The 22,554-nt window shown below is 40.4% G+C and overlaps 1 protein-coding gene across 2 annotated transcripts in view; it reads right to left on the reverse strand.

Annotated features, from left to right (window-relative positions):
- Positions 1 to 22,554, reverse strand: part of PLOD2 (procollagen-lysine,2-oxoglutarate 5-dioxygenase 2) — a 115,207-nt gene that overhangs the window by 19,359 nt on the left and 73,294 nt on the right. For both annotated transcript variants that reach the window (XM_056564821.1, XM_056564822.1), the window contains exons 8-12: positions 17,884 to 17,985; positions 9,450 to 9,575; positions 7,250 to 7,371; positions 3,667 to 3,771; positions 589 to 714 (exon numbers count right to left, since the gene is read on the reverse strand). In XM_056564821.1, coding sequence (XP_056420796.1) covers positions 589 to 714; positions 3,667 to 3,771; positions 7,250 to 7,371; positions 9,450 to 9,575; positions 17,884 to 17,985 — 581 coding nt within the window. The remainder of the gene's footprint in view (positions 1 to 588; positions 715 to 3,666; positions 3,772 to 7,249; positions 7,372 to 9,449; positions 9,576 to 17,883; positions 17,986 to 22,554) is intronic.

Consider the following 22,554-nt stretch of genomic DNA (forward strand, 5'->3'; position numbering starts at 1 on the left):
ATGGGTATCATTTTAATCGTATTGACACAAAGAATAAAAAACACATGTAATTTTTACCGTAAATTGTACGGCATGAAAACAAAACCTTCCAAAATCAGAAAATTTGTGGTTTTCTTTTTAATTTCACCAGACAAATAGTATTATTTTGGTTGCCCAATACATTTTTTGGTAAAGTGAGTGATGGCATTACAACGGACAACTGGTCACGCAAAAAACAAGCCCTCATACTAGTCTGTGGATGAAAATATAAGAGAGTTATGATTTTTTGAAAGTTAGGAGGAAAAAATGAAAACTTAAAAATTAAATTGTCTGCGTCCTTAAGGGGTTAAAGATGTGTTCATGCCTAGTTGTTTGAGTCATTTTTCTATTTTTCCAGTGAGTATAGCCTAATACTCTTCTACCTTTGAATTTAAAATTAGAATTGTTTTAGCCTTAGTTAATCTGGCCTATATCTTTGAAAGATCAGACTTATTAAAATGTGTCAGCCTCCACTTATGGAAATCTTATTTTAAATAATCTGTAAAGAATAAGAAACACTGTTGTTCTAGTTGGTTTCATCGGTCTATGGCTCCATAGGAGTTTACTTACACTCTGTTGCCTTGTACAATATCGATATAATCTTCTGATCTTGCATAGTAGCCGTCAGGACTTAAAGCTCCCCAAAAATTTGACCATAATTTTCCATGTCTTGTCACAAGAGGAGCAATAATTTTTCTAGGAAAAAATGTACATTTAAAGAGTTATTTTTTATTAAAGTGGGGAGAAAGCGATCTAAGAATGGTGATGTATAACCTGGGCATGAATAAAAGAATACAACATTACTTATCACAATCACAAATGTTTGTGTGAAGTATCCAAACACTATAATAGAAAACTTAGTACTAACACTATAGTATGGAAATTATTCTGAAATACTAAAGAAAAAACAAAACTCAAAAAAATCGCAGCTGCTGCTACTACTACACTGAGGTGTTAGACAGGTTTGGGGGTATGTTTGGCAGTACTAGAACATACACCAATTGTATCGTACAAGTGCCACACATTATCATACATCCCCTGTGTATTGTTACATGTTTGATAGCTCTGAAATACTGAAAGTCACAAAGTAAATGTGAGAATACTTATTGACTGCTGTATAATATTTCTTCATATGTTTACCTATACAGAGCTTTCTGGGTTCGCTATAAAGCTCTGCTCTATGTAGTCTGAAAGTTTATTTACTGTACACATAAAAGGCTAAATTAACCCCTTAAAGGGATACTCTGCTGCTGCTCAGCATTTGGAACAAACTGTTCCGAATGCTGGAGACGACAGTTTGTGACATCATAGCCCCGCCCCATCATGACATCAGACCCTGCCCAATTAATTTAAGTCTATGGGAGGGGACGTGACAGACGTCATGCCCCCTCCCATAGACTTGCATTGAAGAGGCGGGGCATGATGTAATGAGGGAGCGAGGCTATGTTATCACAAGCTGCCGGCTCCAGCATTCGGAACAGTTTGGAACAATTAACATTTTAAATGAATTGGAAGCCTAACAATTTTACTTGTTTATTTTCAAAATCAGTGTTCAAAATCAGTGTTTCAAAAAGTCAGTGTTAAAAATTCAAAACTTTTTTACATTGTTTTACATATTTTTTGTACATCACTTCTGATATTGAAAAGGAATGCATCCTATTTGCTATTGAGCTGCTCGGCCCGTGTTTGGAAATAGCCCCACTTAGGCCATATTTGGTTCCTTGGCTGCGTGGTAGGACCCAGAAGGAGAGGAGTGCCATTTGGCTTTCAGGGCATCATTTTAGGCCGAATGGATTATAGGCCGCACTTCATGCCTGCAAAGGGTTTTAACTGCCAAAACCATACAGAACCCTCACAAGTGACCCCATTTTGGAGACTACACCCCCTAAAGTATTCACCTAGACCAAAAGTTTGTATATTGAGTCCTTTTTGTATGGCTTTTTTTTTATTTTATTTTTTATTTTTTGTTTTTTTTACAAATGCATCATTTGTGGGCCATATTTTTTGTAAATTGTGTCTGAAAAGGAGGAAATTTGCCCCATATTTTATTATGCTGTTGGTCCAGTGTTCGGCAATACCCCTGCTTAGGCAATATTTGGTTGCATGGCCACATGGTGCGACCCAAAACGAGAGGAGCGCCATTTGGCTTTCGAGAGATCATATTACAAATTTTAGGCCACACTTCATTTTGCTAAGCATTTTAACTGTCAGAACAATACTGCACCCCCAGAAGTGACCCCATTTTCAAAGCTAAACAACCTAAAGTATTCACCTAGGGCAAAAGTGAGTATTTTGAGCCCTTATTGTGTGGTTAGAATTATTTCAAAGTCAGTGAAAAAAAAATTGAAATTTGCTTTTTTTTTTAAAACAAATTCTTTATTTGTGGGGCATCATTTTGGTACGTCACTTCGGAAGTGGAGGAAATGAACCCCATATTTTATTAAGCATTTCATCCAGGGCTGGGCAGTACCCCCACTTAGGCCATATCTTGATGCCTGACCGCCTGGTAGGACCCAGAAGGGGATAAACCCCCTTTGGGTTTCAGGACATCATGATATGAATTATAGACCCCACCCCATGCCTGCAAAGGATCGGAGATGTCAGGACAACAACGCACCCCCACAAGTGGCCCCATGTGGACTGAAAGATTTTTGTCTCAGAAAGAAAAAATGATTAGCTGGACCAAGGACCGCTCTGATCGTTCCTTTGTCAGCTGTCTGTGACAGTTAAAGTTCCTGATGGATATATCAGTCATGTTGTGGGAAGAAGCATCTGCTCATGGCGAATATATCAATCATTGGGCATTAAAAAATAAAAAATCTTGAAAAAACTGGTTTAATTTGTTGGAGGGGGGGGGGGGGGGGTTGGGTGATCATCCCAGTCGTGTGAGTCATGTCAAAAAAGGAATGCCAATGTATACTGTAGCAGTCTCATTCAGAAATTAATGAGGCTTCTACAGTATACATCAACATCACTTTTTTTGATGTGATACTGACAGATACCTCTAACTGCTGAAATGCAGTATGAACGGGGCCTTTGTAAAACATTTTTTACTAAGTGTAGGGTCACATAGAGCGCATCCACAGCATATTTCATACCATCTATGCCCTTCTGGCAGTCACAAGAGCGAGATCACTGTTGCGGCTGGGTAGCTCCGTGTGTCCGCAGAGCTACTTTTATTGTTTTTGCACTCTTCTTTTTACGCTTATTTATTACATTTTTTTTTATGGTTAGTATTCCAAAGCATTGTAGTAATATGCTGTCTGCCAGTTTAACACTGGCAGGTAGCATATCAGGGCATGCCTCTGGCACGTCCTGACAGGCAGTTACTAGGGCAGACCTGGGGTCTTAGAGGGAGGGGGATCACAAACTCCTTACAGCTCACTGTCGCTTCCGACCACGGCTGTAAGGGTTAAACTGCCGGGACCAAAGTTTACTTTGGTCCCGGCAGTGCTGCAGGGTCCTGGCTGTGTCACTGTCACTGGGCAGTACCCACCAGAACTATGGACGTGTATACTTGTCAAGGTATGGGAAAGCGCATCCCCCCAGGACGTGTATACATGTCCATGGTCCTTAAGGGGTTAAGCAGCTGGTGTAATACAATTGGGTTTTAGCTCTACAGTGAATGAATTGTGTGAAATGTCCAACCTGTTTTGTTCAATCAGCAACTTCAAAGTCTGTGGATTTGTTAGCGCCACATCAGCGTCTAAGCTAAAATAATAGTTGCATTCACTATCCTGGCGGCAGATGTCCCTGAAGGGAAAATAAATAAATAAATAAATAAAAAGTTAGAATCCAACAATGAACAATTACAGGTCTTCACCCTCTCAACATGTGACCACAATTATTCTAATATCTCTCTCTTGCTAACATACTAGAACATTACACTTTTTTCCCATAGCCAGAAAAATATTCCATCTTCATTAAAGAATGTGTGATCTTTATCAAAGCATTCTTTTAAATTATGAAACTCCTTTATTTATGTATCAGCACAACTGATATTGTTTTTGCGTATTCCTTTACCCAAGATCTGCTATCTCCAACACATCCGTTTGTGGAGCTGCAAGTTCAGAGTTCAGCGGACGTGGTCTCATTTCCTTCTCACAAAACTCTATTCTTTGTGCAAAGTTGTGATTTCCCTAAAAATGAACCTAACCACGTAAGGCTATGTTCACACTGCGTAATTTTTGCAATTCCGCACAAATTTCATTCAGTGAAGTTAAGACTGGTCTTATTTTTTTGTGGAATGTGGAATTTCCGCGGTGGGCATGCCACTGTCTGAATGGGAATGCAGAGTCTCAATAAAATAAATTGGCAGTAAATGTTGGCGGAATTTCCAGTGGATGTCTTATGTAACTATTAGGCCATGTTCACTGGTCAGATTTCCACATAACACTCTGTTAAAGGGGTACTCCAGTGGAAAAGATTATTATTCTTTTTTTTATTAACTGGTGCCAGAAGGTTAAAACAGATTTGTTGAATTACTTCTATTTAAAAATCTTAATCCTTCCAGTACTTATCAGCTGCTGTAAACTACAGAGGACATTGTGTAGTCCTTTCCAGTCTGACCACAGTGTTCTCTGCTGACACCTCTGTCCATGTCAGGAACAGTCCAGAGCAGGAGAGGTTTGCTATGGGGATTTGTTCCTGCTCTGGACAGTTCCTGACATGGACAAAGGTATCAGCAGAGAGTACTGTGGTCAGACTAAAAAAAAAAGTATACAACTTCCTCTGTAACATACAGCAGCTGATAAGTACTGGAAGGATTAAAATTTTAAATAGAAGTAATTTACAAATCTGTTTAACTTTCTGACACCAGTTGATTTGAAAACATTTATTTTCAATTGGAGTAACACAATTGTCTAGTCACTAAGGGGTTATTTGTCTCCATTAACATAAAGGATTAAACCTTAGGATCATGAAAACAATATTTTGTAGTAGGTTGTGATTAGTTATTTTTAATTTGTATACTACAATGTGTTTCATCTCACTACAGTAACTACACATAACTGTCCTGCTGTGCTCTGGGAGATAGCCGTTCCCAATTTCTTTCCTTTACCTTTTACATCACATCTTAGGAATGTTCTGCTATTCCTTCCTTCTAAATTAAACAGCATTTGCACTGGCTCGGGACTACAGAACTTTCTTTCTCTAGAAGTGATTTTAATTGATTTGGCAAAGCAGATAATCATGTTGAATTGCAGTCTAGCGCGATCCTACTATTAAATTACAGCCAGTAATGACAGGGTTACAAAGAAAGATTGTGGGGTAAAAGAAGGTTTACCAATAAACCAGCATTAGAGAAATGAAACTTAATAGGCAGTATATATATATATATATATATATATATATATATATATATATATATACATACATATACACACACGTTATAATTATACACATATAAAGGGTAAGCGTAACAAGAACAGTACTCCCTGAGTGCTGTAGCCAGCATCATTTCTTTGTTGTAGCAGATGACAAATTCTGCCGTAACTAACACTCTATAGATCTGAATTGGAAACATATGTATGTTACCTCCATTAATCCTGCCTTATACAGTGAGAGTGATATATCCATTACCTCAGGCTGGCTTCTGAAGTTTTTTTTTGGCAAGGCATCAGCTTGCTAAATGAACAACTCAACTACAATACACACAAATGTATATAAATATATAGATTCCTCAACGTATATTAGATAGCATAAGTCATTAAAACACACTGCACACCCATAATAAAACCTTAATGTATGTCAGCCTTCATTTTAAAGGGGTATGCTGCCCCTAGACATCTTATCCCCTATCCAAAGGATAGGGGATAAGATGTCTGATCGCCGCGGTCCCGCTGCTGGGGAGCCCTGGGATCCCCGCTGCGGCACCCCGCTATCATTACAGCACAGAGCGAGTTCGCTCTGTGCGTAATGGCGGGCGATACGGGGGACGGAGCAGCGTGACGTCATGGCTCCGCCCTTGTGACATCACGGCCCGTCCCCTTAATGCAAGTCTATGGGAGGGGGCGTGATGACCGCCACGCCCCCTCCCATAGACTTGTATTGAAAGGGGCGGGCCATGACATCACGAGGGGCGGAGCCATGACGTAACGATGCTCCGGCCCCTGTACTGCCCATCATTACGTGCAGAGCGAACTCGGGGATCCCTTTGGATAGGGGATAAGATGTCTAGGGGCGGAATACCTCTATAAAGGAGATATGCAGCGAAAATCTTTTTACTCCTCCTGTGCCCGGGCTGCAAAAAAAAAAAACAAAAACAAAAAAAAATAAAAAAACTTTAACTCACCTTGCTACGTTCCCCCGTTGAGAAGATGTCGACGTCCCGTTCCTCCAGTGCTGCTTTGCTCTGTGAACATTACAGCATTGTTAGCGTATCGCCGGCCGCAGCGACGTCCCGCCTCGGCCGGTGATCGGCTAAGCGCACTGTCATTTATGGAGCTCTATCACCAGCCGAGGCGGGACATCAGCTTTATGCTAACAGTGCTGTGACGTTCTGAGCCTAAGAAGCATGGAGCAGAGCAGCACTGGAGGAACGGGATGCCAATATCTCCGCAACAGGGGAACGTAGAAAGGTGAGTTAAAGTTTTTTTTTTTTTTGCAGCCCAGGCAAAGGATGAGTGAAAAGATTTTCACTGCATATCTCCTTTAAGTATGGGAGTATTTGTACAAGCTGTGCTCCCAAATAATCATTGTGATCATAAGCCTCCTTTAACTCTTCTTGAAAATGAGACCCCTTTCACACTATGATGAATTTATGCTGAATATCCACAAGGATACTCTGCACGGATTCTGCCTTACAGCAGGCTCCCGTTTGTTTCATTAGGAATTCTGCTCTTCAGTTCACATGTCAGAAGTTCTGTAGCAGAATTTCTATAAGAAATTGGATTCTGGTGAAAGATTGAACATGTTTAATTTTCTGGAAGAATCCATCAGAGACTCCTGTTTGTCAAGAGGACAGCGCCTATGTCCCAGGTAAATTGGTGTGGACATAAGCCCCAATTCTTGATCATTCTGCTCCATTTATCATGGAGCAGAAAGATTACAAATTCATGGAAAAAATCAGCTAGAAATTACTCAATGTTAACAAGCCCTATAGATTTTAGTTAGCCTGAAAAATCTGATCTACACCACCAGGATGATCAGTGTTTTTTGTGCTACAGAACATGTTTGCTTACAGAATTATCCTGTTACATGCATATGACAGAAGGTATTCAGATTGCCTTACATTCCCATGTTTCTTGCTTCTGCCTGAGTAATCATTTCTTCGGGTCCTACTACTTTTAGGTTCTTGATGACTGTCTTGGCTTCTTTCCAGAATTTCTGAACATGCTTTTCATGATAAACCTCCTGTAAAGCATATAAAGGTTCCCGATAAGCTTATATTTCTAATCATTACAGTGTCTGAAATACTTGGAAAAGGAGTTGAAAACAATACTGCAAACTGTATTTTAATTCCATGTTTGTAATATGTCTTTCATTATCTTACTTAGTCATTATGTGTATCTTATCCTTTACTGCACTCTGGAGGACTGGCATTGTTATTGGTACATTGTATACATACAAATTACAGTCTTAGTTAGGCTAGATTCCACCATACGAATTTCTGAGAGTAACTCTGCTTAGAAATTATGTCCGTAAATACCGATGCAGCAATTGGATTCCGCTGCACTGTGCACATGATGGAATTTCCACTGTGGAACTTTCGCTGCTGAAATTCCGCTGATGAATGACCTCGCTCATTCTTTTAGTGGAATACAATACCATCTATGGGGACGGCAATTTCTGCACGGCCCTAGAGCAGACCGATTCAGCCAGCACCAGCCTTCCTCGGAGACTATGGCAGGAATATTTCCTAGCCTAAGGGTGTGTTCACATGGGTTGATTTTGTTTCAAACTCGCAGTTTCCCGATCTCTTGGGCAGGCTCTGTACAGCAGATTTTCGGCAGCGGAATCTCTGCTGCGAAAAATCCACTGTAGATCTCATTGAAGTCAATGGGGTTTGCAGCAGATTTTCAATAGAGGAGATTCCACAGCTGAACATCTGCTGAGGGAACCCGCTGCGAGTTTGAAACAGAATCTGCTTGTGTGAATAAGCCCTTAAAGGGGTTATCCAGGAAAAAACTTTTATATATATATCCACTGGCTCCAGAAAGTTAAACAGATTTGTAAATTACTTCTATTAAAAAATATTAATCCTTTCAGGACTTATGAGCTGCTGAAGTTGAGTTATTCTTTTCTGTCTAAGTGCTCTCTGATGACACGTGTCTCGGGAACCGCACAGTTTAGAAGCAAATCCGCATAGCAAACCTCTTCTACTCTTTGCAGTTCCCAAGACAAGCAGAGATGTCAGCAGACACTGTTGCCAGACAGAAAACAACAACTCAACTTCAGCAGCTGATAATTATTGAAAGGATTAAGATTTTTTTAATAGAAGTAATTTACAAATCTGTTTAACTTTCTGGAGCCAGGTTGATATATAAAAAAAAAAAAAAGAAGGTTTTTCCTGGAATACCCCTTTAATGTTCCCATACTAGCCAGCATTACTAGTTCTATCCACTAAAGCTGACTATAATTTGAGTTTAGAATAGGCATGATTGGTTTATAATAGTTTTCTACTCTCATATTCAAACTTTTTTTTTTCAGTATTCCAATTTTGTTTTTAAATATTCAAATTCCTCCCCCCCCCCCCAGAAATTTACTTAACAGCCAACAATAGACTGGACCTGTCCAATTGGCATGAATAGGAAAGGGTTCTGAGCATGCTCTGTGACCTTTGCAGAGATCATTCTGCACAGGAGGGAGGCTGACCTGTGAATATCATCTATTATCTATATATATATACTGGTGTCTTCTGTAATCTTGAGTTTGAGGACACTGCTGCAAAGTGATCTGTACAGAGCAGGAAGTCTGAGCTTAGTTTTAGGCTTAGTGGAGAGAATGAAAACTATAGGTTTTAAAATAATCCTGAAAAAATTGCATAGCAAAATGAAAAATTAGAAAAAAAACAGTACTAAAAATGATATATAAAAATGTGTTACATAAAACCTTGATTCAAACAATAGATCATTTTCTGATGACACATTCCCTTTAACACCCTAGATAAACAAGCATTTTGTGACTTCCAAAATTCTTGTGTATTTATAAATGTCAAAGAATGTTTACGATGCAAACTGTAGCACAAGTACATCTACTCCAACTACAAGTTCCAGAATCAACTTTGATAACTACCTCCCAAACTCTCTGCTCGATAAGATATCTTATTTACTACTCATGTCCACCGTAAAATGTGAGAGCTCCAATATCAATCAGCCCGTAAATTTAACAAGACGTTCAGCCAAGAAACAGACTTAAAAGAAAATGCTAAACATGATGGTAAGACGATATGTAAAAAACCTGTAAAAGGCAATGTAACCCATAATACTCACGCTGTTATGAATAAAGAGAGAAAGTTTTTCTTTGGGATAATCCAGGGCCAACAATCTTTTGAAGAACTCTGGCAGGAAGGGAGTTGGCTGTTCAATAAACACTCCAACTGTTACCCTTGGATAGTCCTAAAATAGACAAATGGGAAGCTTCCATTATGTTCACAGTCACAATAAATTAACATTAAACCTCATGAGATGAACAGAACAGGTCAAGCTACACTTCGATTAATACAAGTATTTAAACACAAATGGAAAGTTTAGAGCCTTTATTTGTTTTTATTGACTTTAGTTCCCTATGATGGATTTGGTTGATGGAAAGGATTTATTCCCCCTCTTCAAGTCTCTAGATATCCATCACATGGTTATCCATTAAGTTCTATAAACAAATATAAAGTTTTACCTTTGGTCTTTCAGTAACACCAAACACAAGAAGGACCATTATACCTGTTCTGAATATATAATTATATACAGAAAATTTCAAAATCTATATCACTATAGAAGGCCAATGGATGACTTTAGTTTGTTGAGGAAAACAACCAAATTAAAAGGGGTTCTCCTCTAGACAGGTTATCCCCTGTCCAAAGGATGGGGGATAAGATGTCTGACCATGGGGAGTCTCAGCGGTGAGACCCCCCGCTATCTTCCTGCAGCACCCAACGTTCGTTTAGAACACCGGCTGTGGTGCCGGAGGCTCGTGACATCACAGCCATGCCCCCTCGTGCCATCATGCGATGGCCCCTCACTGCAAGTCTATGGGAGTGGTGGACGCCCCTCCCATAGACTTGCATTGAGAGGGAGGGCATGACATCATAAAGGGGCGTGACGTCAAGAGTCTCCAGTGCCACCTCGCTAGTTATCCGGCACAGAGCGAAGCTCGCTCCATGCACTGGATGACTGGGGTGCCGCAGCAGAGATTGCAAGGGGTCCTAGCAGACCAGACATCTTATCCACTATGCTGTGGATAGGGGATAAGATGTCTAGGGGTGGAATACCCCTTTAAGTATATGAAAAGTAGCTAGAACAGAGTTTCCACCAAAGGGTGCCACCAGTTGTGGCAAAACTACAACTCTCAGCATACCCGCACAGTACTTTTGTAGACATCAAGCTCAGTAAGCACAAGATACAGCTAAATCTGTTTTGGACAAGGTAGCCAGAGAGGGAACGGGGGAAAAGTAATGAGGGGACCTGGCAAGACTAACACTTCTATGTGCTCACTCCTGTTTTGTCTATCAGACTCCTGTCTGAAAACAAAAAGGAGGAGGAGGTTACAGAGCAGCCTGCACTGATTGGATGAAGAGAGATAGAACAGCAGACTCAGGAAGGAAGTAAATGCATGGTGAATGGGCTCAGTGCTTCCCTCTAACACCCCCCTTCCTGAACAGTGGATGTGGGAATAAGTGAGCAGCAGAATGGAGGGATTTGTTAGACAAATACAGAAAAGACATGTAAGGCAACAGCATGACCAATTGAGTAACATATATTATCATTTTCTTTCTGTGATATGACATGCTATGACATATGTTCCAGTCAAATCACTGTGAAACACGTGCGACAAGAAAAAAAAAAAAAATAAATAAAAACATTGTATAAATTGAATATCTTCTATAAAGTGGAAAATATTCACTATAACAGTTTGCAATATGGTTTTAGTAATTATATAATATATTGAAAAATTCTACAAATTGATCATTTTTATTGTATTGTTGGGTATCAATAAGTGTTTCTAAGTTCCATGGTACAGGCTCAGAAAACATGTGACTTTAGCAACCATCTATGGGGTGTACATTGAATAATATATAGATATCAATCGCAGTTCACAATAAAAGGCATCTAAAGTCATTTCTACCTAATGTACAAGGGATTTACAGCTTCAGCAAATGGAACACAAAAAAAAACTAACCAGCTGCCATTGTTATGTGCTAAAGTGGCATTACATTGGCATAAGTGGGAGACAGGACTGTTCTAAGAATTGCTTAGTATGTGATTCACATACAGTGTATTTTTAAGACGTTCCTGTCCAGGGCGGAGTATGCTGTCGTTTTTCTTAAGCATATGTTTTAAATAGGCTGAACTTGCCAAATTCTTAATTCTAAATAATAAATGTATTATTATATCATTTGTTGAAAAGAATGTCATTGAATATGGATTCACAAAAGAAGTGTTGTGGCTCTTAGTGAGCCTTAAGCAGTGTGTGTGTGTGTGTGTGTGTGTTTGTGTGTGTGTGTGTGTGTTGGAGCATTGGATCCTTTTTCAGACCACAATTAATAGGTTAAAACAGAGTTGTATAATGTTCGGCATCCTCCCTCACTGTAGTCAAGCTGTTTCCTATGCTCCATTAAATAGGTACATGGCTTTCCATATCTGCACGTCAGTTTCACAATAATCCCAGATGTTAAATCTTCTACTTTCAATTTAGGTTTGCAACAGCTATGGGCTGTTTATGTTAAAGTCAGAGCGACAGAATATTTTTTGACGGAAAGGGATTACTTAACTCTCTCTAAAACGCAGAACACATTTAAAACTATTCCCTGGATGAACACTCCGTACACAAAGGCTTAGTATTGAAAAGCTTAGTAAAGCCAAGACATAGAACCATACACAGGCTTCTTTCTGTTGATGTATTGCAGTGTATGAAGGGTTCAGTAGAACAAAACTGTGGAAACTTGCAAATCCAAAATAATTTTTATCTTGGTTATTTATGGTCTATCTTGTAGGTAGAAGATTAGTTCTACAAGATTATGAAGAACAGGTCATTGAAGGTTTGGCTGGGAGAAGATGGAAGGCCCGCTCTGTGGTTGGGTAACTTCACCTCAGTATCATATGAATAGAGTAGGATGGCTCTCTTTACCATTCTTGCTCTTTTTTTAATTATATTTGTCTCATTGTTTTTTTAGTAAACTATCAATAGAGACCATGTAATATGAGAAGACATTTTTTTTTATTTATTTAGTGGTTTTTGGCCACTGGGAACCAACATTCCACAATATAACCTGTGCTGGGCATAGACCATGGCATTGTGATGATATTAAAGGGGTATTCTAGCTTTATACATATTAATCCTTATCAAAAGTATAGGGGATATGATGTATGTTCTGCCGTTGGGGACCCCACGATCTTGGTGCAGCCCCCGGCATGTAAATCACTAGTCGGCATGGCCATGATGTCATGTCCCCATGTCGGAAGCAGCGCCCCGCACAGAATGCCGGGGGCTGGACCGAGATCACAGGGGTACCCACCGGTGGAACCCCTGCGATCATACATCTTATCCCCTATTCCCCCATCGTTTGGATAGGGGGATAAGATGTAAAAAGCCAGAATACCACATTAAGCTATAGACAGCCTTCTTCACCCAATAAGTGAATGGAGTGTCTTTTTGTCTAAAAGTTGCTTTATGTAGGTGTTCTGAATATTAGAGTTGTGGATATGATGCTAGCTGCAGTTGTGATGTTTGCTTCCTTTAAAATCTAAGGTAATGTCTATATGTCAAACTTACAGATTTCTGCTGTGGATTTGCTGTAAGGGTATGTTCACACTACGTAATTCCCGCGGAATTCTGTGAGTGGAATTCCGCAATTGGAATAAAGCGCTGTGAACATAAACATCAGTGTTAATTGGTTTCCGCGAAACTCGTTCCCACTGAGGAATTTCAGCAGCGGACAATTCCACCGCTGAAATTGTTCCGCGCAAAGAAAGAACATGTTCATTCTTTGCGCGGAAGTCCGCGAGCACTACATAGCCATCAATGGTGATGGCGCAGTGCCGGATGGTCCTACCCCAAAGTATTTTGGCGGCGGCCGCCAGAATGGAATCTCAGCTGGCGGAATTATGCGAGTGGAGATTCCGTTCAAACTCCATAGTGTGAACAAACCCTTAGTGTGTAGAAGATCTGCATGAAGCCCCCATTGTTATTAGCTGATGTTTTTAACAAATCCTTTGGGGTTCTAATAAGGGTAATGTGCAGAAAAAATGTATATAAAACAAGTGACATTTCTCATATTTAGGCTATTTTCTAAGCTCTTTTCACAAATGTAGTGTCTTTACTCAAATGAATAAAAGCAGATTTAGGTTTCTGGAAGGGAGGTTGGCAGGAAGCAACACAATTGAGTCCTGGAGAATCAATTTTAAGCAGCATTACATTACAGCAAGTCAATTTATGAACCTTTTCAGATACACATCACCCCTATAATTGAATTTTATGGCCCACAGACCTCATATCTAGTTTCTAATTGTAAAACCAGTCAATATTTCATACATAACAAAACATATTTGTACATAAAAAAGAGGTTGTCCATAGGAGCGGACCTAGAGTATTTGGAGCTGGGGCAGATCCAATATTTGGCAACGTCTCCCCTGCCCCAACACAAATCATAGTTTGTCTAAAACATCCTTTGATCTAAGGTTGGTCTGGGATTATATCACTGATCTGTATATACTTTAATAAATTAATTTAGATCCCAGGTAGTGCTGAGCGGCAGGGGCCATATTCGAATTTGCAATATTTCACTAATATATGGACTAATATTTGTCCTATGTTTGCAAAATTCCCATATTCGCTATGTTTGTTCTATTTTTTTTCTGTGCGAAAATTCGTAATGAAGTTTGCATAGTGCGCAAGCGCAATTATATCTTTCACCTAAAAGAAGGAAGGGATCAGTGTCCTCTGACTGGAAGTGCCGTTTGTTGCAAATATTTGCATATTCGCAAATATTTGCATATTCGCATATATTCTCAAAAAAAAGGAATATTCATCATTACGAATATATATCACTACATTCTAAATATGCACAAAATTGTGAAGTGCCGATATTCGCGGTAAAATTTTTGATTATTCATGCTCAACGCTAATACCAGGCCCCTAAATAAATTCACATTACAGATTCCTAAAAAAAAAAAAAAAAAAAAAAAAAAAAAAACAGATCCCACACCCCTGAATTAATTTAGACCCCTATAGCCCTGAATAAATTAATATATGTATGTCAAACTTACAAAATCAACAGATTTCTGCTGTGGATTTGCTGTAAGTGTGTAGAAGATCTGCATGAAGTTAAGCCCCCATTGTCATCTGTGCCCTACCCCAGATATCGTAGTCACACTGCACAAAATCCTCACCCTTCATAGTGCATGCCTCCTCACCCATCCTTTATAATGCACCACAAGAGGAGGATATGGTGCATACAGGATGGGAAACAAAGGGGTGATTCACTCTCTGCACTATAAAGTATTAGGGGGGGGGATGAAGAGAGTATCTATTATAAAGGATGGTGGGGAGGGGGGAATTCCTCTAATTTTTTTTTATAGTGTAACCCCCCCCCCCCCAATCATTTATAGTGTAACATGCCTCCCCCGATACCATATCTTTCTTTCTTATGAAATTTGCTAGGGATTCTGACATTATTTTCACTCACCACTTGCTTCTGCCTGCCTTAAAGGGGTACTCCGCCCCTAGACATTGTATCCCCTATCCAGAGGATAAGGGATAAGATGTCTAATCGTGGGGGTCCTGCCGCTGGGAACCCCAGCGATCTCTCCTGCAGCACCCCCAGTCAACTGGAGCACGTAGCGAGCTTCGCTCCGTGCCTGATGACTGGCAATGCAGGTGCCAGAGGATGTCACGTCCCCTCCCATAGACTTGCATTGAGGGGGTGGGGTGTGATGTCACGAGGTGGCAGGGTCGTGACGTCATGATCCTCCAGCCCCTGCATCGCCAGTCATCAGGTACGGAGCGAAGCAACTTCTCCCCTGCCCCTACACAAATTGTAGTTTATCTAAAACATCCTTTGATCTACAGTCGGGCCGGGATTATATCACTGTTCTGTAAAGAGACATTGCTGCAGGAGAGATTGCGGGGGTTCCCAGCGGCAGGACCCCATGATCAGACATCTTATCCCCTATCCCTTAGATAGGGGATAAGATGTCTAGGGGTGGAGTACACTTTTAAGTTTAAAGTTCAGCTGTGGCTACAAACTCTATGTGGCAAGGTTACCTAAGACAAAACCTCCATACACATGCATGTGCACAAACCAATCTCATCTATAAATCTATAAAGTAGTAATGAGCAAATCAATTTGGAGCAAAATGATTTGACAAATCACATTCAGCCCAAATGTGAATCTGTACTTTACGTGATTCATTTGGATATATTTTGCACCTGCTTCTGTACACTAAGTGGCCTGGAGGTAAGTACTGATACTTTATGCATTGCAGCTTTCACTCACTACATGTAGTGTGCACATGGCCCAGCCACTCAGTGTACTGTACAAGAGAGGAGACTCTTGCGTTTGATAGAAGTCCCTGCTACTTTACATTCTTGGTGTGAGTAATGGCTGGGCATTCATGGGAATGTATCTAAATTGGATCCAAATCAAAATTAAATCAGATTTGGACCCAAAACTAAGCATCAACACTCATCATTGAGGGTACATTTATAGGTAACACCATATTCACAGCCATAGCACTCGCGGATACGTAATAAGTAAAATGGAACCAACAAGCCATGGTTTTCAGGCCTTTTCATAAGGGTTTTGACAATTATTAGTTAAAAAAAGAAAAGAAAAAAAAAGTGGCAGTTCTTATTACTCTAGAAACCGTGAAAACTTTTTTCAGATAATGGGTCTGAATTATAACACAAGGCAAAGCCCTCTATATTGGTCTGCTAGTTATGCAATACCTATATATTAACAGCAAAGCAGAAGACTCATCTTCCTCACCACAACAGACAATTTGAATGTTTTGCAGTGGCTGTTCAAAGTCCATGACCTAATTTACTAGCCACTGTTTGTAAGGCGTCCAGAACAAACCATATGTTTTAAATTCAGTTTTTCCTTCCGTTTACCCCAAGTAACAGTAAACCAGTGTGGAAACCTGTTTTGTATATGACACATATAATCAGCCACTAAACATAAATATATGGAGACCTCAAGTAGCAAAACAGATATGCTGGTGCCAAAAGGGATTTCCAGTCTTGTCATTGATATTGTTTTGCGCCCTTGACAGCAATGCTTTATTCTAATTACAGTTCTTGTGTGTCATTTTAGAAGGCTTGCCATGAACGCAGCAATGCCATAAAAACAGACATGTAATGTCTCCAGGAACCAGGGAAAGGAAACCGTGAACTCAAGGTGGACGATACAAAAACATTAAGTAACAAGATGCTTTAACAATTTATAATTCCAAAAACACTTGTACTGAATATTAGGGTGGAACATTGGTTGGCTTACATCACCAACACATTACATTTTTCCATATTAATACACTACAAGCTCTTCTACTTCTACAGACAAAATATTCAAAATACATTTCTTGTCCACAAATTTAAACATTTCTTAAAGCGGTATTCTGGGAAAATATCTACCTTCATAACCCCTTTAAAACATTTTAGAAATTCTGTCATTTGTTCTTGGATGGATTTACAGATTGGGAATTACAAATAATGTTTCTCAGGCTGGGTTCACATCACATTTTTACCAATAGGGGACCGCATACGGCTGGGGGCAGCTAAAACCGTATGCCGCCTGTATGTAATTCATTTCAATGAGCCGACCGGAGTGAAACGGTGACTCCGGTCGGCTAATTTTTGCCCCGTTTACCACGGTTTGAGGTGCGGTGGAAAACAGCATACGGACAAAAATGAGCCGACCGGAGTCACCGTTTCACTCTGGTCGGCTCATTGAAATGACTTACATACGGCCGGGATACGGGAGCGCAATGTTTTAGCTCCCCCCAGCCATATGCAGTCCCGTATTGGTGAAAACGTGATGTGAACCCAGCCTCAACTAAAAATAAATTTTTTTTTACCTTATGCAATCTAATCAGACTAAGAAAAGATGATTTACAATATATGGTAGATGAACTATTTGTATTGGATTAGTTTTAGTGCAGGCATTGCAACAAATTGTTTTAGTGAAATACACAATGCAACAATTTACAATCTAAAACCCCTTTAACACTGCCGGTATTCCCCGTCAAATATGGCCTTTAAACTCCTTTTTATTTTTTTTCAGTTTGATGGCCGTAATTTTGACAGGTCACAACGGCCAATAACTGGTCCCGATGCACCCCATTAAAGTCAATGGGGTTGTTGAGCGCCGTTATTTTCGGAGAGAATAGCCGGAGAAAGATGGTTCAAGCATTATTTTTTCTCTGGCTATTCTCGATCCTAAAATAACGGGATTCACACTGCTGGAGACAGCCGGCAATGTGAATGTAGCCTAATTCTTAATAAATTGCTGTTATATATACACATGTACCTTTCAAACCTACAAACAGAAAGAGAAATCCATTTCTGTTAAATATACTCTAAACCCATGTGATAGCATAGATTACGGTAAAAGCATTTAATTATGGTATAACATAGATTTAGCAAGTATCGATTTAGTAATTTAACAGATATGGAAATTTGAACATTTACATTTCTGAAAAATTATAAGGCACTTACCTCAAGTGTTGATAAATCTATAGTGTCCATATCACATGTCCCACATCCTGTTTCAGGAGTCCAAATATTTGGTATATAATTACCAAAATAGTTAAGCTGTACCTAAACAGAAACATGAACATTTAAAAAATATTAGATATACAATATAAATTAAGGATAAGCTAGTGTATGTAAAAGCCAAAATAAAAGACATTTTGTAAACCATAATAAATCTAGGTGCATGAAACGGTGCTAGTTTTGAGTTGCTTACAAATGTTTACAGCCCGTTTTATAAGGTTGCAGTTTGAATATTTTGACAACAGGTGCTTTTCTGGGGCCGCCACGAGGTTATGACCACCAGCATTAAATGGCTTGTAAACTTTGTTTATTACAGGGTTTGAAGGAGAGACAAGTTGTACAAGTAACAGGTTTTTAAAGAAACCCCAGACTACTATGGAAATATTTTTGGAATGGTTTCTGGGATCTTGTGTTATAAAACACTCCACTCCAAAACCATTCTAGAAGGAATCAGAGTTTTTAATTGGTTGGATGCTGGCAAATATGAAGGGACATTTAGAAAATTGCCCTATACTTTCTAAACTCAGTAAGACCATCTGCAGTAGAAGCAGCATTATTTTAGAAATATGTGTTCATGTTCACAAACAACTACTTTTGTCCTGCTCTACTGTGGCTGGGATAGGACCATCTCATTTTGTGGGCATAGAGCCACACAACGGATGGTCAAAAGTGCTCCCATCCTAAAGACTTTCTATGTGTGCGTCTCATCTGGAAGCAATCACTGAGCTGCTGTCCAAGATTTTCTACATTAATGTGGTGATAACCAAGACTCATTCAGGCAGGATTACACAGCAGACTAAAACCACCGGACAAAGTCACATATTATTTGAAAGCTTCGTTGCACAAATCCGCGAATCATGGCATCATGTAACAACTGACAAACAGTGGTCACCACCTGGTCACAAGGACAATTCTTTTAGACTATATATTTCCAAATGTGAAAAAAAAATAAAAAAATGTCAAATTATTATAAATGTTAACAATTGATAATTTTAGCAACTCAAGTTAAAGGAAATCTGTCACAAGTGTCTCCTGCACTAACCTGTCGGTACTGACCTATAGTGCAGGTGACACGGATGACAACGGTGCTCACCTTGTCACGTTCCATGGCGGGGATCTCCAGTAATCTTGTCCGTTAGCTCCACTCCGGGCACCCGGCTTGGGGCACGGGTGGAGCTTAGTGACGTCACTGCTGCAGTTAGACCCAGCAGAGAGCAGCAGTGGCTTGGGGCATGGTTGGAACTTAGTGACGTCACCGCTGCTCCCAGCTGGGTCTCTCTGCTAGAGAACAACAGCAGTGATGTCACTAAGCTCTGCCCGTGCCCCAAGCTGGAGCTAATGGACACGATTACCGGAGATCCCTGCCACTGGACAAGGTAAGTACTGTTGTCAACAACCGACAGGTTAGTGCAGGTGACACTGGTGACAGATTTCCTTTAAAAAACAAAAAAATACCCAATAAGCCAAATACATAAGCCTGTGCTTATCCAGCAATTGCAAAACACCAACTCTCAGCATAAGTTATCAAGGTGTAGTTAAAGTTTAAGTCCTTCAATAGTGATGTCGCGAACATAAAAATTTCGGTTCGCGCACGGCGAACATCCGCAAATGTTCGTGAACCGGCGAACCGCCATTGACTTCAATGGGAAGGCGCATTTTAAAACCCACAGGGACTCTTTCTGGCCACAATAGTGATTTAAAAGTTGTTTCAAGGGGACTAATACCTGGACTGTGGCATGCTGGAGGGGGATCCATGGCAAAACTCCCATGGAAAATTACATAGTTGATGCAGAGTCTGGTTTTAATCCATAAAGGGCATAAAACACCTATTATTCCTAAATTCTTTGGAATAACGTGCTTTAGCCCCCTTTAGGCAGCACATAGAGCCCCCCTTTAGGCATCACATAGTTAGATCCCCCCTTTAGGCAGCACATAGATTCCCCCATATTAGGCAGCACATAGTTAGAGCCCCCCTTTAGGCAGCACATAGGTAGAGCCCCCTTTAGGAAGCACATAGAGCCCCCCTTTAGGCAGCACATAGATTCCCCCATAATAGGCAGCACATAATTAGAGCTTCCCTTTAGGCAGCACATAGAGCCCCCTTTAGGCAGCACATATTTAGATCCCCTTTAGGCAGCACATAGATTCCCCCATATTTGGCAGCACATAGTTAGAGCCCCCCTTTAGGCAGCACTGGTTTTATTTCACAGCCAAAAAAGGTATTATTTTTTTATTTATTTGAACAACTGTCACACCAAATGTGATTTGCACTAGTGTGACTGAGCAAAAAAGGTTGCCAGCGAAGTTACCCTTTTAAGCAGAGGTCCTCAACCAGGGTGCCTCCAGCTGTTGCATGACACACAGACTGAACTTATAGCCCTTTTAATACTGTAGTTAGTTGCTTGAAGGAAATTAAGTTTTACACAGGAGTACCCCTTTTAACCAGCGGTTCCCTCCCAACCAGGGTGCCTCCAGCTGTTGCAAGACACACGGACTGATATTTGAGCCCTAAAAAGGGCTTTTTTGGGTTCTGTCCTTAAAGCAGATGTTAGACTAGTGCTTTAGGAGTAAAATGGACCCAGAATACACCACCTAGCAGCAACCTAGCTATCGCTTTCCCTATTACAGCAGGAGCAGCTTCTCTGTCCCTCCACTTTCTAAGCCTGCAGCATGCCGAATGAAGGTAAAATGGCGTCCGTGCAGAAGGTAGGAGGGTCTGGAAGGGAGGGACTGCTGCTGATTGGCTGTAATGTGTCTGCTGACTCTGACTCACAGGGTCAAAGTTTACCACAATGTTAAAGTATAGGGGGCGAATCGAACTTCACATATGTTTGCCTGGCGATGCGAACGCGAACATACTAAGTTCGCCGGGAACTGTTCGCCGGCGAACAATTCGCGACATCTCTATCCTTCAACAGAAGAAGGAGACCATTAGTTTAGATTAGTAAATTACACGTTAACCCCCTGGTACGCCACAGCATACGTTTAGTATATATAGAAGATGAAGGGTTAGGAGCTATGCCCATGCCAACAGTAGAGGGTGCCAGCCATAACAAACAGCTGACATGGTTCTACAATAGCTGGGATTAGAGCCAAGTCAAATTCCAGACATTTAACCCTTTAGTCAAAGCAGTCAATAGCAATTGCAGCATTTCTGTTATCCCACTGGCATCCTCATACCACAATACCGGGTGCTGATGGGTTAACATAGCATCCAGGAGCCTAACAAAGAACCCTGATATCTACTATCTGTATTTACCTATTAAAGTCTATAGTAGGACCTAAAAGCTTGCCTGTCAGTCAAGCAATGAAGGCATTAGTACACTGGGTTAAACAGTACTGCTAGCTAGATGTGCCACAAATATAAGAATATAGCTTAAATGACATCAGCAGCGTGATTAACCCTTATCCCCTATCCACAGGATAGCGGATAAGTGTTTGATCGCGGGGGGTCCGACCGCTGGGACCCCCTGTGATCTCCTGTACGGGGCCATGGCTGTCACGTGCAGGGGGCGTGCCAGCCGCAGCATGACGTTGCGGCCGGCACGCCTCCTCCATACATCTCTATGGGAGAGGCGGGGAGGCAACGTTCGTGCCTCCTCCAAAAGAACTGTATTGGGACGGGGAGGAGACGGGGCGTCACCCTCGACCTCTAGGTTGACGCTATGCGCCATAGCGCTCACTATGAGCGCTAATGGCGGCGCCCAGTTAGGGAGATCGCGGAGGGGTCCCAGAGATCGGACCCCCCGCGATCAAACACTTATCCCCTATTTTGTAGATAGGGGATAAGTGTATATTGCGCTGCAGTTGTCCTTTAAGAAGTCAATAAAAAAGGAACCTTACTTTACAAACTATAACACAGAAAACGTAATCTCTCTCTTCTGTAGTTATCATGATCTCAAAAAAATGATGCACAGGCAGAATATGTAGATACATTTCTTATATAAATTATATATATCTTAAAGTTGAATAACTATATTATAAATATATGGTACCTATTAAAGAGGTGTGCCAGTTCTATGAGTAGCAAATGACCCTTTTTATTTAGTGATATATCTCCAAACCTGAAATTTGGATGTGCCTACACCTTGTGGGGGCTGTAATAGTAGCCATATTGTTTGTAATTTAGAATACCCAAATATACCACTAACTAAACCATAACAGCTTGTTGGAGTTTTTAATAGTTTTCAGACAGTTTTCTGAATCACTTACATCCATTACTCTTTTCCATTTTAGAAGGAAATTTTCTTAAATATTTGTTTTATGCTTACTTATTGTTCCATTTCCCTTTGCCATATTTACTCTCGCATTGTGTTATTTTAATCCTATACTGTAAAACATTTAATTACCCCATGTTTCTTTCACCAGGGTGTCAGAATTAGAACACCTACGACAGCATCATGCTACAAAGTCTTATAATCCTAGACCATTAAAAACTACAATTTAAAGGTATTGTATTTAATAAGATTATAATGCCTTATTACTGCATGCAGAGGGACTGTTAAAATACTAAATCAGATGATGAGACCAAAACCGCAAACTAATGTAAGCAGGAAGGCCAGCAAATGCTTTCCAGATGGCATCAGTCTGTGACAGTCTGTCCCGTCTCTTGTA

This window comes from Hyla sarda, chromosome 3 (genome assembly GCF_029499605.1).
Source record: "Hyla sarda isolate aHylSar1 chromosome 3, aHylSar1.hap1, whole genome shotgun sequence".
NCBI lineage: Eukaryota > Metazoa > Chordata > Amphibia > Anura > Hylidae > Hyla > Hyla sarda.